General features: G+C 37.4%; 1 protein-coding gene across 3 annotated transcripts; it reads right to left on the bottom strand.

Moving 5' to 3' along the window:
- Positions 1-13: 13 nt before the first annotated feature.
- c6h1orf50 (chromosome 6 C1orf50 homolog) lies at positions 14-11,474 on the bottom strand. Of its 3 annotated transcripts, none has more exons than XM_039755797.1 (5): positions 11,245-11,474; positions 10,389-10,504; positions 6,421-6,507; positions 5,014-5,145; positions 14-835 (listed from the first exon to the last, which is right to left on the bottom strand). In XM_039755797.1, exons 1-5 carry the CDS (start codon positions 11,282-11,284, stop codon positions 650-652), a joined length of 561 nt encoding a protein of 186 aa, XP_039611731.1. In that variant the 5' UTR covers positions 11,285-11,474; the 3' UTR covers positions 14-649. The 3 variants fall into 3 exon arrangements, with proteins under 3 accessions (XP_039611731.1, XP_039611730.1, XP_039611733.1); XM_039755796.1 differs by lacking the exon at positions 11,245-11,474 and adding an exon at positions 11,092-11,237 and having other exon boundaries at positions 116-835; XM_039755799.1 differs by lacking the exons at positions 14-835; positions 11,245-11,474 and adding exons at positions 1,394-3,226; positions 11,092-11,237.
- Between the last annotated feature and the right edge of the window lie 6,399 nt (positions 11,475-17,873).

Here is a 17,873-nt window from a genome sequence, read left to right as displayed (position 1 = left end):
AGATGAGTGGGTGTGCCTGGTGATGGGCAGATGCCTCATTAGGGGTTTTTCCCAACTTGTTTCTGATGCTGCCAGGGTCAACTCTGGCTCCAGTAACGCCATAGTTGAATTAAAGAAATGGGTACATGAATAGCGTTTTCTGTATTTTTAGTAATGTTAAATAGCATGGGAAAAAAAATTTTTTGCAAAATTTTAAAAGCATACATTGTTCAATTTCACATTTCAATTAATAGTAAAGAAACAATATACTCATTTTTCAGCAAATGCAAAAGTCCTGAAATTCTGGCTTCTGTCATTAATTATACCTCATATGTTTACACATACAAGAGGTGACAATAAATATTGCAGTCAGTTATTCTTTGCACATTTGACAGTATAGAGAAGGCAGTTAAAAACAGACTTTTGGAACATTCTCCCTATCTTAAGTAACGATTTTATGCATTTTTCTGCACTCAATTTCTTTTAGTATACCGTACAATATATATTAAATAAATGAAAACATAAAGGATTTAAAGAGCAGCTTTGGTAATCAGTGGAAAATATAAAAGACTGATGTTTCTTGATCCCAAACAAAAGTAGTTTTGAATTTAACAAATTAGCAAGTCAGGCAATATGCTGAACATGTGGTCAGTCAGCAGTGAGGCACTGCTCAGTCAACAAGGCCGTGAAAATTGGGCTCCGAGCAGCTTGGCAGAGCGGATTGCTGGGTCAGCAGTTTGTCAATGATGCTAATCTCTGCATCTCTTCTCTCTATTTCCTCAAAAGGTGACCAAGACATGTCCATCTGAAGTTTGTAAGCTCCAAGGAATTCATGAGGACAGCTGGAACCCCACTCCTAGGGAACAGCACAAAACACAGATACTCATTGAAATACAAGCTTTTATGTCACTATTTTCTTCCTTTATATAACAAAGCTGTTGCTCCTACGCACTAAAGTTTATACATACATTCCAACTGTTTAAGATTATCTGAATCTTAACAGGTTTTAAATGATTAAGTTTTCATCTAAATCCTAATAAAAGATGCAGAGACCCCAACTAAACAATTAAAGGATATGTTTGGCATTTAAGTCCATTTCATCACAATCGTGGTCTATTTAAATTGCCACTTGAAATTGTCTGTTCTTGTAGTTTACAATAGGGCTGTAGGGTGAAAGAAAAAACTTAAAACTTTACAATATGTTAAATTTAAGACAGCAAAGGGTTCATAGTAAGAAAACATGACATAGTAAGAAAACTGGCATTTTGATTATTTTGACCCAAAATGTAAAATTCGATATTTCTCATTATAATCTCAAAATGCCTTAAAGATTGTGCATTGCACCATATAAATGTGTATGCATGTCAAAGTCCAAAATACCTGATATTTTCCCACAATATGAAATATTAGCAATCAAAAGTATTTTTTCTTAAAAAAAAAAATAATAATTTCATGAATAGCTGTGCCGTAAAGCAGGTCAAATAACATGTTTTTTCCAACCATTATTTTTTTAATATCTCCTCTACTTTTTATATAATGTAAACTCATATATACTGCATTTGTGTCTGCCTGCCAATAAACATTGCGCTTTCTTTACAGAAGTAATTCATTACTTCACTTATCCCTGATCATAGTATTTGTGCATCTGTATATTATACATGTACTGTTTTATGATTAAAAATATTTGCAGTGGTTCCAAATTATGCATTTGCTTTGTCTTGTCTAGAACAGTTTAACATGCTTACAAAGTAATATGATTTGATTTCCTCCGATAATCTTAAGATTCAAACATCACTGAGATAATGTAGTATAGTGTCCCCGAGTCCAGACCTGAATGGGGCAAGCTTCCCATGGGCCAGGATGCCATTATTTCCATACCTGAGGCATGAACACTGAATAATAGACAACAGGATACTATGAAAGCTACTGTCTTTATTCAGTAATGGAGACCGTACTGAATGAGGATTTCCACAATGCAGACATCTAAAATCCGCTGCAATGTGAATTACTCGTTAGTGTAGTTATCCAACTGTCTTCTTGGAGAAAACTAAACCATTTAAAAAATTCCTTTTCTGATCCTTACTCCATTTTTTCTCCTCACACTCATCACCTCCAGGTAACATGGGTGAAGTTGAAGCTATCATACAAAGACGACTGCTGGAGATTTTGGGGATTTTTTTTTTTAGCATTCAGAAGGAATATATTGTCCAGCCCTAGTTTCGCGTTTAATGAGGCATCCTTCTGATAACAGAAGGAAACTAGAAATAAATCATTTTCACAGATACTTTGTCCTATTTTTCAGAGTTTCTTGCTCGTTTGTCTGCTTGCAGTGGCCACTGTGGGTGAAGCTTTGACAAACTAATGCTGAACCCACTCCAACTGTTGACATTCTTTATTTATAAAGCTTTCAGAAAGAGATTCACACGTGTGAGTGTTGTGAAAAAGAGTATGTGAGTTTCATTGTACTTTGCACAAAAAAATCTGAATTGAACTGATTACACTACATTGCATTTTTATGAAAGGCCACACCACCTTTTCTATGGCATGTTTTTGAGAAAATGAAAAAGACAGAGTCCACAATAGAGCAGACTAAAACTGCATCAATCATTTATTTATTTATATGCCGTATTTACACGTGTACCATGCACATATTTTACCCGAAAATTAGCATTAGAAAATCAGGTGCGCGTCATACACAAGGAAATTAATTCTGTAATGTTTACTTCTTTTGCTTGGGCTCGCTCGCTCTCTCTCTTGCTTTTGAATCAGTTTGGCATTGTCATTCAGCATGCGTTTACGCTCCTTCACGGTGGGAGAGAAAATAAAAGTGATTTTGGAAGCAGAGAAGATAGGCATTCGGGCAGCAGGTCGCAAGTACGGTGCTCTAGAGTCACATGTTCGAGATTGGCAACAGAAGAAAGAAAAGCTTTCGTCACACAACAAAAACAGAAGGGCATTTCGTGAATGATTATTAAAATTATTATTATTTAGCAGCAGAGTAGATTACTGTCATCTCACAGTAAAGGAAAAATAGGAGTGTCCCCTTCATGGAGTTTGCTTGTTCTCTTCCAGTGTTCCAGTTTCCTTCCACAGTCCAAACACATGCAGGTAAGTTGTACTGGTGCTGTTAAAGTGTCCCTATTGTGTGCGTGTTCAGCCTGCGATGGACTGGCACCCTGCACAGAGATTGTTTCTGTCGTGCATCCGATTCCTGCTGGGATAGGCTCCAGCTGCCCCATGACCCTGCCTTAGATAAGTGGGTTAGAGAGGTAGATTATTATTGTGGTTATGGTTATTTTTAGTGTGCATATCACAGACAAAAATATGTGGGGGGATAAAGTAATCGATAGTTGATATTGAGAACAGGAACTATAATTATTATTGGACAGTGCAGTGGTAGTGCTGGTGGTCTCTCAGTGAAGCAGATGGAGTTGTGTCCCAGGTATTCACTGCATGGAGCTTGTACAATTCCAAACCCCTAGTACTTCAGTTTCCTCTCACAGTCCAAATACATGCAGGTTAGGTGGATTGTTACTGCTAAAGTGGCCTGTGTGTAAAATCTGTGTTCACCCTGTGATACACTGGTGCCCTGCCCTGGGATTGTCCCTGCCTTGTGTCCGATGCTTGCTGGGATAGGCCTCTGCTGGCCTGCCTCACTGCCCCCGAAGGGCGGGTTAAGTGAATATACAGATGGACATTAATGTCCGTTTAGTTCTTGTCACTTGATTACATGCTGTACATGAGCTCAATAAGCCGTCTCACTGAAGCATGTGTGGACATTAACAATCCAGTATCAGTAGGAAGGACTTTTACGAAATAAAGAAAAAAGCTTCTGTACAGTGAAAGATAAGATGTTGTGTAACATTTCTCAGTTATTATTGTCTAGATGTTTACAGAATGGAGACAGCAATCTGCATCAACATTCAATATCAAATTAACAGTGCTTGGCAGTGGGTGAGGGGGCGTCCGTCCTGGTTATGTAGGGGGCCTCGGGTAAAGGGCTTGGAAGCCCAGCCCTGTAGGGACCCGTGGCCACCGCCAGGCGGCGCCCTGGTGCCTGAATATTCCGGGAGCCCAGCACTTCCGCCACACACACACACACACACATACATATATATATATATATATATATATATATATATATATATATATATATATATATATATATATATATATATATATATATATATATATATATATATATATATATATATATATATATATATATATATATATATATATATATGTATATGTATATATATATATATATATATATATATATATATATATATATATATATATATATATATATATATATATATATATATATATATGTATATATATATATATATATATATATATATGTATATATATATATATATATATATATATATATGTATATATATGTATATATGTGTATATATATGTATATATATATATGTATATATATATATATGTATATATATATATATATATATATATATATGTATATGTATATGTATATATATATATATATACATATACGTGTATATATATGTGTGTGTATATATATATATATATATATATATATATATATATATATACACACACACACACACACACAAAGTCATCTGACAACCTATGTATGTATATGAAAAAATTTCCACAGTTCTGATTGGGCAACTATATAGTGACAGAATGATTAGGGCCTAAGCGTCACAGCACCAGGGACCTGGGTCCTATTTCTGTTTTCCTTCCACATCCCAAAAGGTGTGTACAGTAAGTTAAGAGGCACATGCAGATGTCTACAAAAGTATGTCCTTTAATGAGTTGGCATTCCAGACAGGTCTGATTCTTTCTTGCACCTGGTGGCACCAGGATAAGTTGCCTTTTATATGTGACCCTGTAATAGTAAAACTGGGTTCAGGAAATTAATGAATGGTGTCCTTGTAAAGACTGGACTTAGACATTGACTAAATCACATTTTATTTTTGACAACCATATGTGCCAATTGTATTTCTGCAAAAAGAAAGAGGAATTATTTTATTTACTTACTTTTGGTGAAAGAATAGAGAAATATCTTTGTCCAGATTCACGCATATATACGTAGTACACATTCCCTGGCTTTTTCACAAAATTACAAGCTACATGATGCAAGTCACCATCTCTTTTGGCATCTTCTAGTACCTGAAACAAAAAATGGGCCACATGGATCCAGCCCCATAGCACTGTGTAAAAAATGATCTAAGTTACATATTCTTAAATCAGTGAAACAATACAATTGATTTCAAGAGTTAAAACAGCTGCGGGCCAGATTAAGTGCATTAGATCATTATTTAAAATATAGGGTGCTCTGTATATTTAATGTCACAACAACATAACAAAATTCTCAAAGCCATTTAATTCTATTCAGGGTCGGGGAAGCAATGAAAACAAATACCAGTCAGTTGTGCTCACTACATGCAGACCTTATTTTTCTAGATGTGGTCTGCATAGATTAGCCAGCCTTAATGGCAGTAACACATTCAGGAGTAACAATTGCATGAAGTAAAACAGTATAATGAAGATGACTTGGAAGGATACTGTGAAGAAGTGGCAGAAATGAGTATGTTGAGATGGTTGTATGGAGTTACAAATAAGGACAGAATATTAAATAAGATCAGAGGTACAGCAAAAGTGAGAAAGATATCTAAAAAAAAAGTACAGGAAAGTAGAAGTGGTATGGACATGTGTGGCAAAAGAGTGAAGGAAATGCAAGTACAGGAGAAGAGAAAGCAAGGGAGGCCAAAGCAGAGGTGGATGGACAAAGTAAAAGAAGATCTGAAGGAAGATTGTTTGATTGGTGAGCAGGCACAGGACCAAGCTGTAAGGAGAAGGTTTGTTAGGCACATTGAGCCACATGGAAGTGGGTAAAAGATAAGAGGAAGGAGGAGGAGGAGTGGTCAAGTCCGAAATCAGACTGGATAAGAACTGAGTTTGCAGTAAATAGCTAAAACTGTACTTGTGTCATTTTAGTATTTCCCCTTTTAACTACCACTGCTGCTGCAAGTAACTTAGTAAAAAAAACAACAACAAAAAAAAAAAAAATTACCAATTGCATTTACAACATTCTGGTCATTGCATTCTTGACTCAGTACAGGCCCACACATTTACAACTAATATACAATAACAGTATAATTCTAAACCTTACACACAAACCAAAAATCAATGGTAAAGCATAATAAAACCAGGAAAATGTTAACTCCAACTAATGTTAGGTATTAATAAATGCCCAATTAACATATAAGGAAAACAAAAAACACAAATTGGCAACACTCCTGGAGAAAATAAACCTGAAAAAAGGAGGTGTCCAACAGTTAGCTATAACAAGGAAATTGTATGTGTTCAAAGATCGCCAAGGACAAACTTGGATTGAAGCCATATATAGCAGCCATTTGAATAAACAAAATAAACAGATGTTACCTTTCTGGCTTGTTCTTGTAAGTATCGAATCTGCTCAGCTATAACTGTTAATTTATTGCATGCATTGCCTCTCACAAACTCATCTGCCTGTAAAACACAAGATTGGATATTTTTGATGATTAAATTAACACTTAAGATTCTCACATTACTTATACACAGTAGACTCAGAAATTACTCTGACCCCTTCACTGTTTGACATTTTCAAATATTGCAGCCTTTTGGTAATATTTAATTTTTTGCCTATCAATTGGCACTCAGTACCCCAGAATGACAAAGGAAAAAACAGGTTTTCAGACATTTTTGCAAAATTTTAAAATAAACTTTAATATGACATTGACAAAAGTAGTCCGACACTTTAATCAGTACTTAATTGAAGTACCTTTAGCAGCAATTCCAGCCTGTAGTCTTCTTGGATATAATGTGATAAAGCTTCTCACACACACACACCTGGATTTGGGGATTTTCTGCCATTCTTCCCCTGCAGGTCCTCACAAGCTCGGTCAGGTTGAAAGCCATTAGTGGACAGCTATTTTCAGGTCTCAGCAGAGATGCTCGATTAGGTTCAAGTGTGGGCTCTGGCTGGGCAACTTGAGGACATTCCCAGAGTTGCTCAAAGCCAACCATATAGCATGATGCTGCCATCATACTTCACTGTTGCATTGGTACTAAACAAATAAACAGTGCCTCATTTTCTCCATACATGACGCTTACCTTGGTTTTATCATACCAGAAAATCTTGTTTAAAACAGTGTGAGAGTCCTTTAGGTACTTTTTTTTTTTTTGCAAACTCCAAGTTAACTTCCATGTATTTTACTAAGGAGAAACTTCTGTCTAGCCAGTTTGCCATAAAGCTCATATAGGTGGAGTGTCATGGTGATGGTTGTCCTTCTGGAAGCTTCTCTCATCCCCACACTCTGCTCCCATTTTTCACAGCAAGAACAGGAGAACATTGACAAAGCTTAACACCAAGTCACAGAAGAGTGGACTGGTGGTCAGGGACATGAAGTACCCACCATTCTCTGCCTTGGTGGTGGTTGTGGGCAAGACTCTGAACAGAATAAACCCATAGAAAGCTGTGGGTCTAGATAAACACACTTTGAGCATGCGTCCAGAGATTTTATCAGTGTTGGTGGATGTCTAAGCAGACACTTTTAACCTGTCCCTTGAATAAACCTCGGTCCCTACTTGCTTCAATACAATGATTGTTGAGCCTGTTGTGAAGTGAATTGTCTGCATGACTATCAACTTATTGTACTATCTACTATTGTGATGAAGTATCATAAAAACTGGTCATGACTTACATCTAGAACATCGTACCAGTCACTCTAGATCTTGTTCAGTTTGCCTACTAAGCAAGCAGGACCACGGCACATGGCTGTCAGTATTGCCATGCATGTACTTATTTCACACCTTGATAATAGAGATCGTTATGTTAGAATGTTATTTATTGATTATAGCTCTGCATTCAATACAGTGAAACTGTCAAAACTGATAGACAACCTCCTCACCCTTGGACTGCCACCCACCATTTGTAAATTAATTCTGGGCTTTCTAACAGCCAGACCCCTGGTACTCTGGATTGGGAGCTATATTTCTAACATGCAGATTTTAAATACAGGGACCCCTCAGGGCTTTGTGCTAAGCCCCACTGATTTATACCCATTTTTCAAGTGACTGTGCTGCCTCCTAGAATAACAGCACTATCATCAAATTTGCCAGGTCACTGGACTGATTATTGGTAGAGATGAGATTTTCTACATGAGGGAGATGGTAAATCTGGTAACATGGTCCCAGGAAAACAATCTCCTCTTAAATGTTAGTAAAACAAATAAGATGACTGTGGACCCATGGAAAAGGTGGGAGCAGCACACACCATTGTCCATTGGTGAGGCAGAGGTGGACAGAGTGAAAACCTTTAAATGTATCTGCTTTTACATTAGTGAGGGTCTTACCTGGTTCCAATTGGTAAAGAAATCTCAACAGTGCTTGTACATCCTGAGAAGACTAAATAAATTTCACATGCCAGTCAGAATCCTTGGTAAACTTTTATAGGGGTACTTTTGAAAGCATTCTTACTAATGCCATTACAGTCTTGTTTGGTAACTGTTCTGCACAGAACTACAAAGCCCAACAGTGGGTGGTCAGGACTACCAAAACACTTCAGGAACAGCTATTCCATCTCTGGAGGACAATTATCACGTTAGATACATTGACTGGGTTCATAGCATTATAAAAAACTGCACCCACCCCAAACACAGTCCTCTTCCCACTCCTTTCATCAAATTAAGGTCTACAAGACCAAGTAGCAGTTTTTATCCACAGGCAATCAGACTTGTGAGTGATTCTGGCACCATTACCTCTCCCCCACACAATATGCAACTTTGGTGACACATACTGTATGTCCAGCTGGCACCTTTTGAATTACGATATCTGTATTACATGTTTCAATCTCACTTTCTGATTTATATTTTTATGTAAACACTCATAGTGTTTGCACCATAGATGCTTACAGCTATGTTACATTACCTGACCTTTCCAGCCACAGGTTTCAGAAGTATCTATTTTTTGTTGGTATCAGTCTAGAAATGACAAGTTGGTTGTGATAAATACGCACCGAATGAAGCAATAATGTGCATGTTAGATGTATACAAATCTTTGTTTTGCTTTACAATATTGTGTTCTTTTGCATGTTTTGGTTATGCAGTATTTACCAATAAGGGAATAAGTGGGTAACACTGAATTAATTACCTACCCTTTGCCACTTATAGTTGGCCTGGGTCTGCTGTGCTTATCATCAGTTGTCAGTGTTTGGATTTAATTAAGAGAGTAACCTCACATAGTTAAAAAGAAAATGACAAAACAAAGTTAAACATTTAAAGGCAATGCAAAAATACATGAATGAGCAACTAGGAAACATCTGTAAGTATGACAATTCTGCACTTGTATTAATGGAAAACAACAGAAGAAACAAAGGCTAAGCATTTAAACAATGACATTTAGAAAACGTAAAAATAATGGATTCATTGTGAATATACTTGAAACAATAATGTAATAATGAGAAGGGGTGTGAATGTACTACACAACTTTACTTACACTATAAATGAATAGAGAATAATATGTGCACAGCAGTTGACAGGTGCAAGCATAGGTGGTGTCTGGCCAACTGTGTCATGCTGGTTTGGACAAAAGTGCAGGGCCAATTTCTGAAGCCTGGCCAGTCCATCCCTGATTACCTGTCACAAATGCCAATGAAGAAGCACTCTTTATCAACGTGGGCTATAGTATAAAATAGACTGAGATCTATAGTGCAGCAGGGAAGGCTCAACAGTGCAACACTAATGTTCACTCATTAAAAGTGCTACTCTTCAACATCATCATAAAGGATTCTTCTGCAAAAAACACTACAATAAACAGCGTATGACGGAAAGGGTATACATTTTTCTATTGTGTTATTTTGTGTTGTGCATTTGCTTAAGGTTTTGTGGATGTTGTGGGTCAAAAGGCCAGAAAGCAGCACATCACTGTGTAGACTGGTGGAAGTGACCTTGTTGCTCACATTGTGTTATTTGCAACTGAGTCACACTGTTCATTCCTGCAGTTGCTGTTGCCAATATCATATGGTTGGTTTAAACACCAGATTGGTGTTTCACAAGCCACATTTCTATTACCCATAACATATTGTTACATTGGTATATTAAAAGAAATGTTAAATGTTTAAGTGCTATGGGTCATTATGGGAAAGTAAGGTAGAGAGGGATGGGGCATTTGTATTAACAGGAAGGTCAGGGGGTCTTGTGACTGGCGTCAGCCTAAGCACCGCCAAGTAGTTAATCCACCCCTGCTGTTGGCCAAAAGGGCACACAGAGGAAGATGTTCATTGTACATTGTGACTGACTGTTCAGTGTGCATATGACAGTAAGTTCTCATTCATTCACTCAAAAACGATGCCCAAGTATTCAATTTCTTACCTTCTGTACTTGCTGAGCTAATGCTACCAAATCCATTGGATCTCCACTTCTGTTTGTTTGCTGTGGATTTACTAAGTGAAGGCCAGAAGGGTTGGCATTGTTCTCAACCAAAGTGACTAGTTAGCAACATTAGAAACAAAATAACAAAACAAAATAAAAAAATCACTCGGGGGAATAGAATGGTTAATAACAGTAACAGCTGCTAAAATAAATCCATTATTGGTATTACTCTGTGATTTTACACACGTGAATAAATAATTAGGTGTCTTAAAACACCAAGCATGGCAACGTGGGCAGCAGACGTTCTAGAAGCATGTTAAAAATGGTCAATGATTTGGTTACACGGCTTGGCAGCATGCTTCTCACAAGATCCAACAAATACTTAACATGTATACAGTCAGATATATACTATAGTGGCATCATACACTATAGTTAAACGGGGGGCTGTTACCCTGTAAATCACTTTAACGAAATCCATTCGTTTGTATAAAGAAATAATTTAACAAATAAAGAAAAAGCAGAACAACGTCAACCTGCATCAGCAAAGGATGAGTCAGTCTAAAAAACAGATTTAGGGATGTGCTCTTAATGGGCATATCTGCGCCGAACACACAGCACAGTACAAAACAACGGGGTAGCTGATAACACATTGCAGAGACACTACAATTTCTCTTTAATACAACTATTAGGAAGCGTGCTTTACCGGTGGTCGTTGCAGGCAAAGACTTAGGCACTGTAAGCGTGCCATCCATTTTCCGTGTACGTTAACTTAATGCTAAACAAAAACAAAAAAAGTGCACAAATTATCGTGTTACACGAGCAATGTTGCGCACGGCGATGACACCAACTCATATACCTGCTTCCGGAGAACTATGCAGCATGGAGAGGTTGTCCATCTGACTGCCTGAGTCGTCCAATTAATCGCATACAATTACGTTTACATTTAAACTCTGTGGCGTCGACGCATGTGCTCAAAACTAAATAAACACCGTACGTGAATATTAATCCCATGATGCAAGGGTGATTTTTTTATTTTACATTTATACTTGTCTTCTGTACGTTCACTATTTGGTTTTATCACAAAAACTGAAATGCACCCTGTCGTGTTTTTACCGACAGGCACATTTCTAGACGCTCCTCTGATTATTCGTGGGTTCTCCGCCTGCTTCCTCAATGATTGGCATTGTTATCGTCCCGCCCTGTAAATTACGGCCTTGAGCAGTAAACTGGTAAGGACTCCACCCACATTCCTTTGACTCGACGTTCTTTCAAAAGCTCAAATTATGCTTAACTTCACTCCTACTATATTTAAAACGATAAAGCTATTGAATCTAAAAATAAATCGTTGTTTCTGCAAACGTGTTATGGTAATAATATTCTGTTAGCATCTTAGCTGGCAAATGAGGATAGTAATTTATATTCTTAAATTGAATTCTTGAAGACAAATCACCAGTGAATCCACATAAATTTGCTATTATCTTTAGTGCAATTTCTGATTTAGTTGTGTCTTTCAAAAAGAGATACTTAAATCAGGTTGACTTTGATGCTTCTGTATTGCTTGCATTGGATTTATAAATGAATTAAGATTACAAGACAGTAAATGCATTTGTGTGCATCTGTGCATTTTGTGAAAACGAGGAGGGATCTGTAACACATTTATTTGATACCTATATACAGCATGTACAAAAAATGTTTGGTTAGATGTTCAAAGATAAATGTATCACAAAATCTTAATACTGGTATTACGTTTAAAGAGAGGGATATTTTATTATTTTTAAGGTTACATTTATTTTTAATTAACCTATTTCCTAATAATAGGTGGAAATGGATTTCCAATTCGGGCTAAATAAAATAATTTGAACCATGGGTTGTGAGGAGCGCTAGAGGTCTGCAGCCAGATTCTACTTGTGCCCATTGGAGTCAATGCCACCTATCTACACCCACTTGAATTAACTCCACCTACTTGGAGCTCCATCGTGGAGGATCCGGGCTGCAGACATTATTTTCATCGCGTTTAGTACAGTTGATATTTGTAAAATATGTTTATTTGCACTCATTTGTTAATACGTCTGGCAATATGTATTATGTAATAATTGTTATATTTTGAGGGCCTGTATTTTTCTTATTTGTATGAATTTATGAACTCTAATGTCGTTTTTAAAAATCTAGTGGCTCTATTGAGGGTCTGGAAGCTTCGGGAGCCTCCCCTAAATCAGTGTCTTCTCCGGGACCTCCGCAAGCGATTCACAATCTTCTGGAAATCCCTCTTCTTGACAGTTATTTTGGCAATACCTATGTACAAAAAAAAAAGTTTTAATTCCACTACTTCTTTCTCTCATGGAGTGATACCATTCAAGTGCGATTGCGTCCAGCATTTTACAGACGCTTCGTAATGTTAACTGCACGCACGACACGCACTACACGTGTGCTTCCTACAATGTTCGTGTACTGGTAACGAAGAAATGTATTTAAATTTCGCATCAGATTACACAAAGGTTTATCCTTACTTTATACCTTTTAAAAAAAATAACTTGACATTAGCTCGTTGTATCGTGTCTAAAAGCGACTTTCCATAGCCGGCGGTGGTTAAAGAGACTGCAGCAGACAAGATGAGGTGAGTGAGGGTGACATGAGCGGCTAGGTCGTTGCAAAATATGTACATCGGAGGTGGTTACTTAAATGTGTATGAATGAGCAGATTGCAGGTATATTTCACAGACGGCTGAAATCAAATTAATTCCGCTTTCTTGCTAAGACGATTACTGAGAGGAATAGAATATCTATAAATGTAATATGTGGAATATCAGTTTTAATCCACTACACACCCTTCTATATAAAAGCGGTCGGGTGTCCTTCCGTCCCGTGAGTGCTACGCAGGCGCGGAGTTTCACACACGCCCCGTCCATTTTGCAATGCACGATGGGATATGTAGTTTCGTTTTTCCAGGTAAAAGATGATTTTGTACTCCAGACTGTGCGATATCTTCTTCTTCTTTCTTACTATATAAAAGCGGTCGGGATTGTCCTTCCGTCCCATGAGTGGAAAGCGTAGCGGTATTCCGCTTATCACAGACTTACTACTTGCAGCTTGCGGTAAGAAGCGACATGATGTGAGCAGAGTTCTGGTGCTCCCATCGTTCCTTTGCTTTTGTGCGCGATGCGCTGGAAAAATAGACAAAATTATGTCTCTGGAAATAATTAATATTGATGGAGTAGAAATGCCTCACCACGTAGTAAATATCAGGGGGGTTCAAAAGGGCGACCTCAATATAGAAAAAAAGTTTAAATTTCATCACAAAAATAACAGAAACTACGAGTATTAAAGGAATACCACTCAAATGCAATATAACCAAATTAATGAGTTAGTATAAAATATCAAATTGATCTACATATTGAATTGCCTTAAGAAGTGGTCAACTTAAAAGGCGGGTGAGCCTAGTTATGAATAAAAAGTGCAGTGCAATTTTGTGAAATGTCTGATTATTTTGCATTTCATCAGAGAGAGCACATCATGTAGGGAGGCAAAGCGCAGAGAGGGCAGTAAGAACAGTTCGATATGTTTCTTAACAACAAGGCAACAGGAACATCTCAAAGAAAAACTGCATCCAGCCCTGCAAACAGGTCCACCATCCTGCAGGGAAAACTCGGGGTTTGATGGCAGGATTGGCACTCCAGTCGCTGTAAAAAATGTATGGTGCTGAGGTGTCACCCATTGAAAAGAAAGTAAAAAAAAAAGAATGTTAATTGGGGTAGTGATGAAGAAGTGATTTATTTATTTATACTCTCCTCTCCACCAGAAAACCTCCCTGAATTCAGTTTTTCAAGGTTGAAATATATGTTTATGAAATAACTTGCGCATTTCGCACAATAGTGTTTAACATATGTGCGCGTGTAAATTTGTAGCCAAATTACAGGGGCTTATTTAAAAATAATCCAGCGTGGTTTAATTTAATAAACGGAAAGAATCCCGTTGCTTTTTCAAGGTAAACAAACACCATTGCCGCGTTTATAGGACTAATAAAGAAATAAAAATAAATTATTTCTGCCATTGATTTGAACAATCAGCTGTCAGATTTGCATATTATTATTATTATTATTATTATAATAATAATAATAATAATAATTTTCTCAGATAACGAGAGAAAGGCTTCATGCTCATGCTCTGAATATAATTGATAGTTATGCAGTTGTCCATCCAAAAATCCATCTCTTTTCAACTGGCTTATCCTGAGAGAAATTTGTTATGTTAAATTTGGCATAAACTTTATAAACTCCTTCTTTACACAAACAACCATAGATGCTTGGACTAAATTACCAAGCAGTGTGGTAGAGATTAGGAGTTTAGGGACTTTTAAAATCCTATTAGTGCTGGAGGTTATTATTGGGCTGAATCACCTTAAAATTGTTTAAATGTTCAGCTCCACAGGGCTGGAGTGTCAAGTCCAACTGCGCTGAATGTGAGGCAGGAACTAACTTTGGTTGAGCTAACAGGCTCAGACAAATCCACACCAGAATTGGCTTCATAATACATTTGGTGGAAGTGAATTGGGTTTTAGCTATGGATGATGTGTAATTACAATAAAAGTAAAACCTATAGTATTTTTGATTTACTACAAATATGCCTGAAACTGCCTGTGCAAAAGACTAGAACTTCATCCTATATATAACTCCAAACTGAAGGATCACAATGTAGCTTAATAAGTTCAAAGCCAAGCACAGGTTGTATCTATCAAACATAAGCACACAAGTTCTCACATGAAAAAATCCTAATGCTCAATACAGTGCAACGGGCAATCACAAAACATACAAATAAAATAAAAAGTAAACACAGGCTTAGAAACACAAGAATGACACTTCTTTAACTTACATGCAGCTAAGCTGGCAGCACCTTCACGATTTCTAGTCAGAGTGGATGTTAATCCTAATGACTACAGTTGCTGATCTCATTGCCTGAGGATGTTAGATTACACAACATTAAACTATAGAGATTGACTAAATATGTGACTCCGTGAAAATGTCTGAACACAACTTTAAATTTTGTAAATATTGACATCTTGCCTCAATTTGTGACAGCCACCTACTTCATGGTATGAACAACATGATTTATCAGACAGATGAATGTTTGTTCTGTTTGCTCAGTCCAAAACACCCTGATTCCCTATTTCTTGTTGCTGCATTCCATTTACCGAAATTCTGGGTGGGCGTTCATTGGTTGTCAGGCCTCATACACACAAACTCACCACAGTGACTTACGACAAAATTGAACCAGTTTGACTTAGTCGGGGCAAACTGCAGACTCGTCTGGCTGGAGACATCAAAGTTCATGACTGGTGGTCACAGGAGCCGTGGAAGAATAATTTTAGGGTAACATAGCATTCATGTTAAAGAAATATCATAAAGAGTTAATAAATGTGGGAAACCAAATAAAGGTCAAGTGAACAACAAAATGTACAAGGGTGCGCACAAAGTCCGTATACCCCTATGTTTAGGAGCATTTACAGGAATAACCATGACAATAGGGTTCCTGTGGACATCAGCCCAAGTCTTTCTGGTATTTCGAGGTGTGTTTCCGACATCCTGTCTGGTGCTGCCACCTGCTGCCGCTCAAGAAATCGCAACAACGTGGCGGTCGTTCCAAGACGAAGCAATGGGTGACAAGTGTTTTCACAATCAAGGAGCGTTTGGTGGCCACTGTGTGAGTTCATGAGCGGCCTGTTACTGGGAAATCGGTCAAAAATGTCATGGATGACTTTGTTGTGCGTTTTGGTAAGGCATCGCCGACAAACAGAACGTTGTTACAGTGAGAGAAGAAGGCTTTTGCAACGGGCAGCGTCCGAGATGCGCCACAAAGTGGAAGACCATCTACAAGGCATGAAACGTGCAGATGTGGCAGAGTCTGTTCAACGATCCGAATAGCGGAATCGACAATGCAAAAACACATTAAACAGGACTTGCAAATGAAATGTTGGCGTCCATTGCACGTTAACGAGTTATCAGATGCTGACTTGGACAGACGTCAGGAAGCTTGTGATCTGATGCTGCACAAATTTCCAACAAATGCTGAGAAGGAAAAGGTTATGTTCTCTGACGAGTGCGCGATTTATCGTGTCTTCAAAATCCTCCAAAAGATAGGGGTATACGGACTTTGTGCACACCCTGTACACTGAAATATAAGATTTGGTGTAGGAAAAATACTGAGATGGTCAAGTAAATAAAGAATGTACCAGAAGAAAGGTTGAAGTAGTATACAAAATGCACTGAAGGATGACTAAGAAATCAGCAGATGTACTAGCAACAATTATGGACAATTGTTACATGCACAGAAATTTCAAGGGTGGTGGCGCAACTCAAAGGTATAAGAAGAACCAGAATATAATATAACAGACTTTTATTTTATATAAATCATTTGAGTGTAAACCAACGAACCAACCAGAGTAAAATGTATGCATTGATTGACACTGTATGTTAATTAAACCGTTTATAAAATGAACCTCTATACTTTGTTTCTCTGATCATTCTGACCGTGCTGTAACAGACTGCTTTTGCAGAATGTTCCCTCCAAGCCGTTTTGCTGAGGAGTAATTAAAATATACAATGAACAGCTTTTCTCCTGCCTGATTACTGATTTGTCTTGTTAGAGGATGTTTCTTTCTTTAATATGATGTTAAATTTCTACCTCAGAGCATATACCACAACTACCCCCAACTTTCAAAGACCATGTAAATGAAGTCTGCAAGTGTAAATCAGTGTAAAAATTGTGTAGTTTGACAGGGCCTTAACAATGCTACTGAAATAATGTTGTTAAAGCCCCTGTCACAACACACAATTTTTCTAGTGATTTTTACAAAGATCTCAATACAATCTGAATTTGTCTAAAGTCACAGTGGCAGGCTCATGTGAGTGTGTGTATGTGAGAGAAAGCTAACAACCAATGCGTGCCCACCTGAATATGCAATGCATATAATGTGTAAAGCAGGAGTCTGGAATTTAAGACTACACAAACAAAAGAAGCTTATCTGATGTTTGTTGTACCATCCCAGAATGGAAAAAAAGGGCCATGATTGTGACAGAGCTTGTCATACCTGTAGAATTTTTGTACAGGCATCTGCACTTGCAGGCTGAACGTTAATTGACTGTTTTTGAACACAACTTGCAATACTTGGGAAAACTGAAAGTTTGCTGAAAGGTTGTCAAAGAGTTGGGTAATTTGTCGTCCTACGAGATTCCTAGTTTTGTAATCTGACATTCTCAAAGCAATGAGATCCAGCAACAGCAGTTATTATATTTAACATCCTTTCTAACTTGAAATCGTGCAATTTACCAACAGCCTAATGTGCAGTTGATTTAATATTTAGCTATCAAAACAATCTTCTAACATAAAGTAATACTACACAAAGGAAGGGAGATATTAAATCAGTGAACTAGACTCAAGAAAAGCTTCATTGATAACTCTGAGAGCTGACTTTCTTCTCCACTTGTTCCTACTT

The sequence above is a fragment of the Polypterus senegalus genome, chromosome 6, assembly GCF_016835505.1.
Source record: "Polypterus senegalus isolate Bchr_013 chromosome 6, ASM1683550v1, whole genome shotgun sequence".
In the NCBI taxonomy this organism is placed as follows: domain Eukaryota; kingdom Metazoa; phylum Chordata; class Cladistia; order Polypteriformes; family Polypteridae; genus Polypterus; species Polypterus senegalus.
This window is presented reverse-complemented; position numbering and strand designations above follow the sequence as displayed.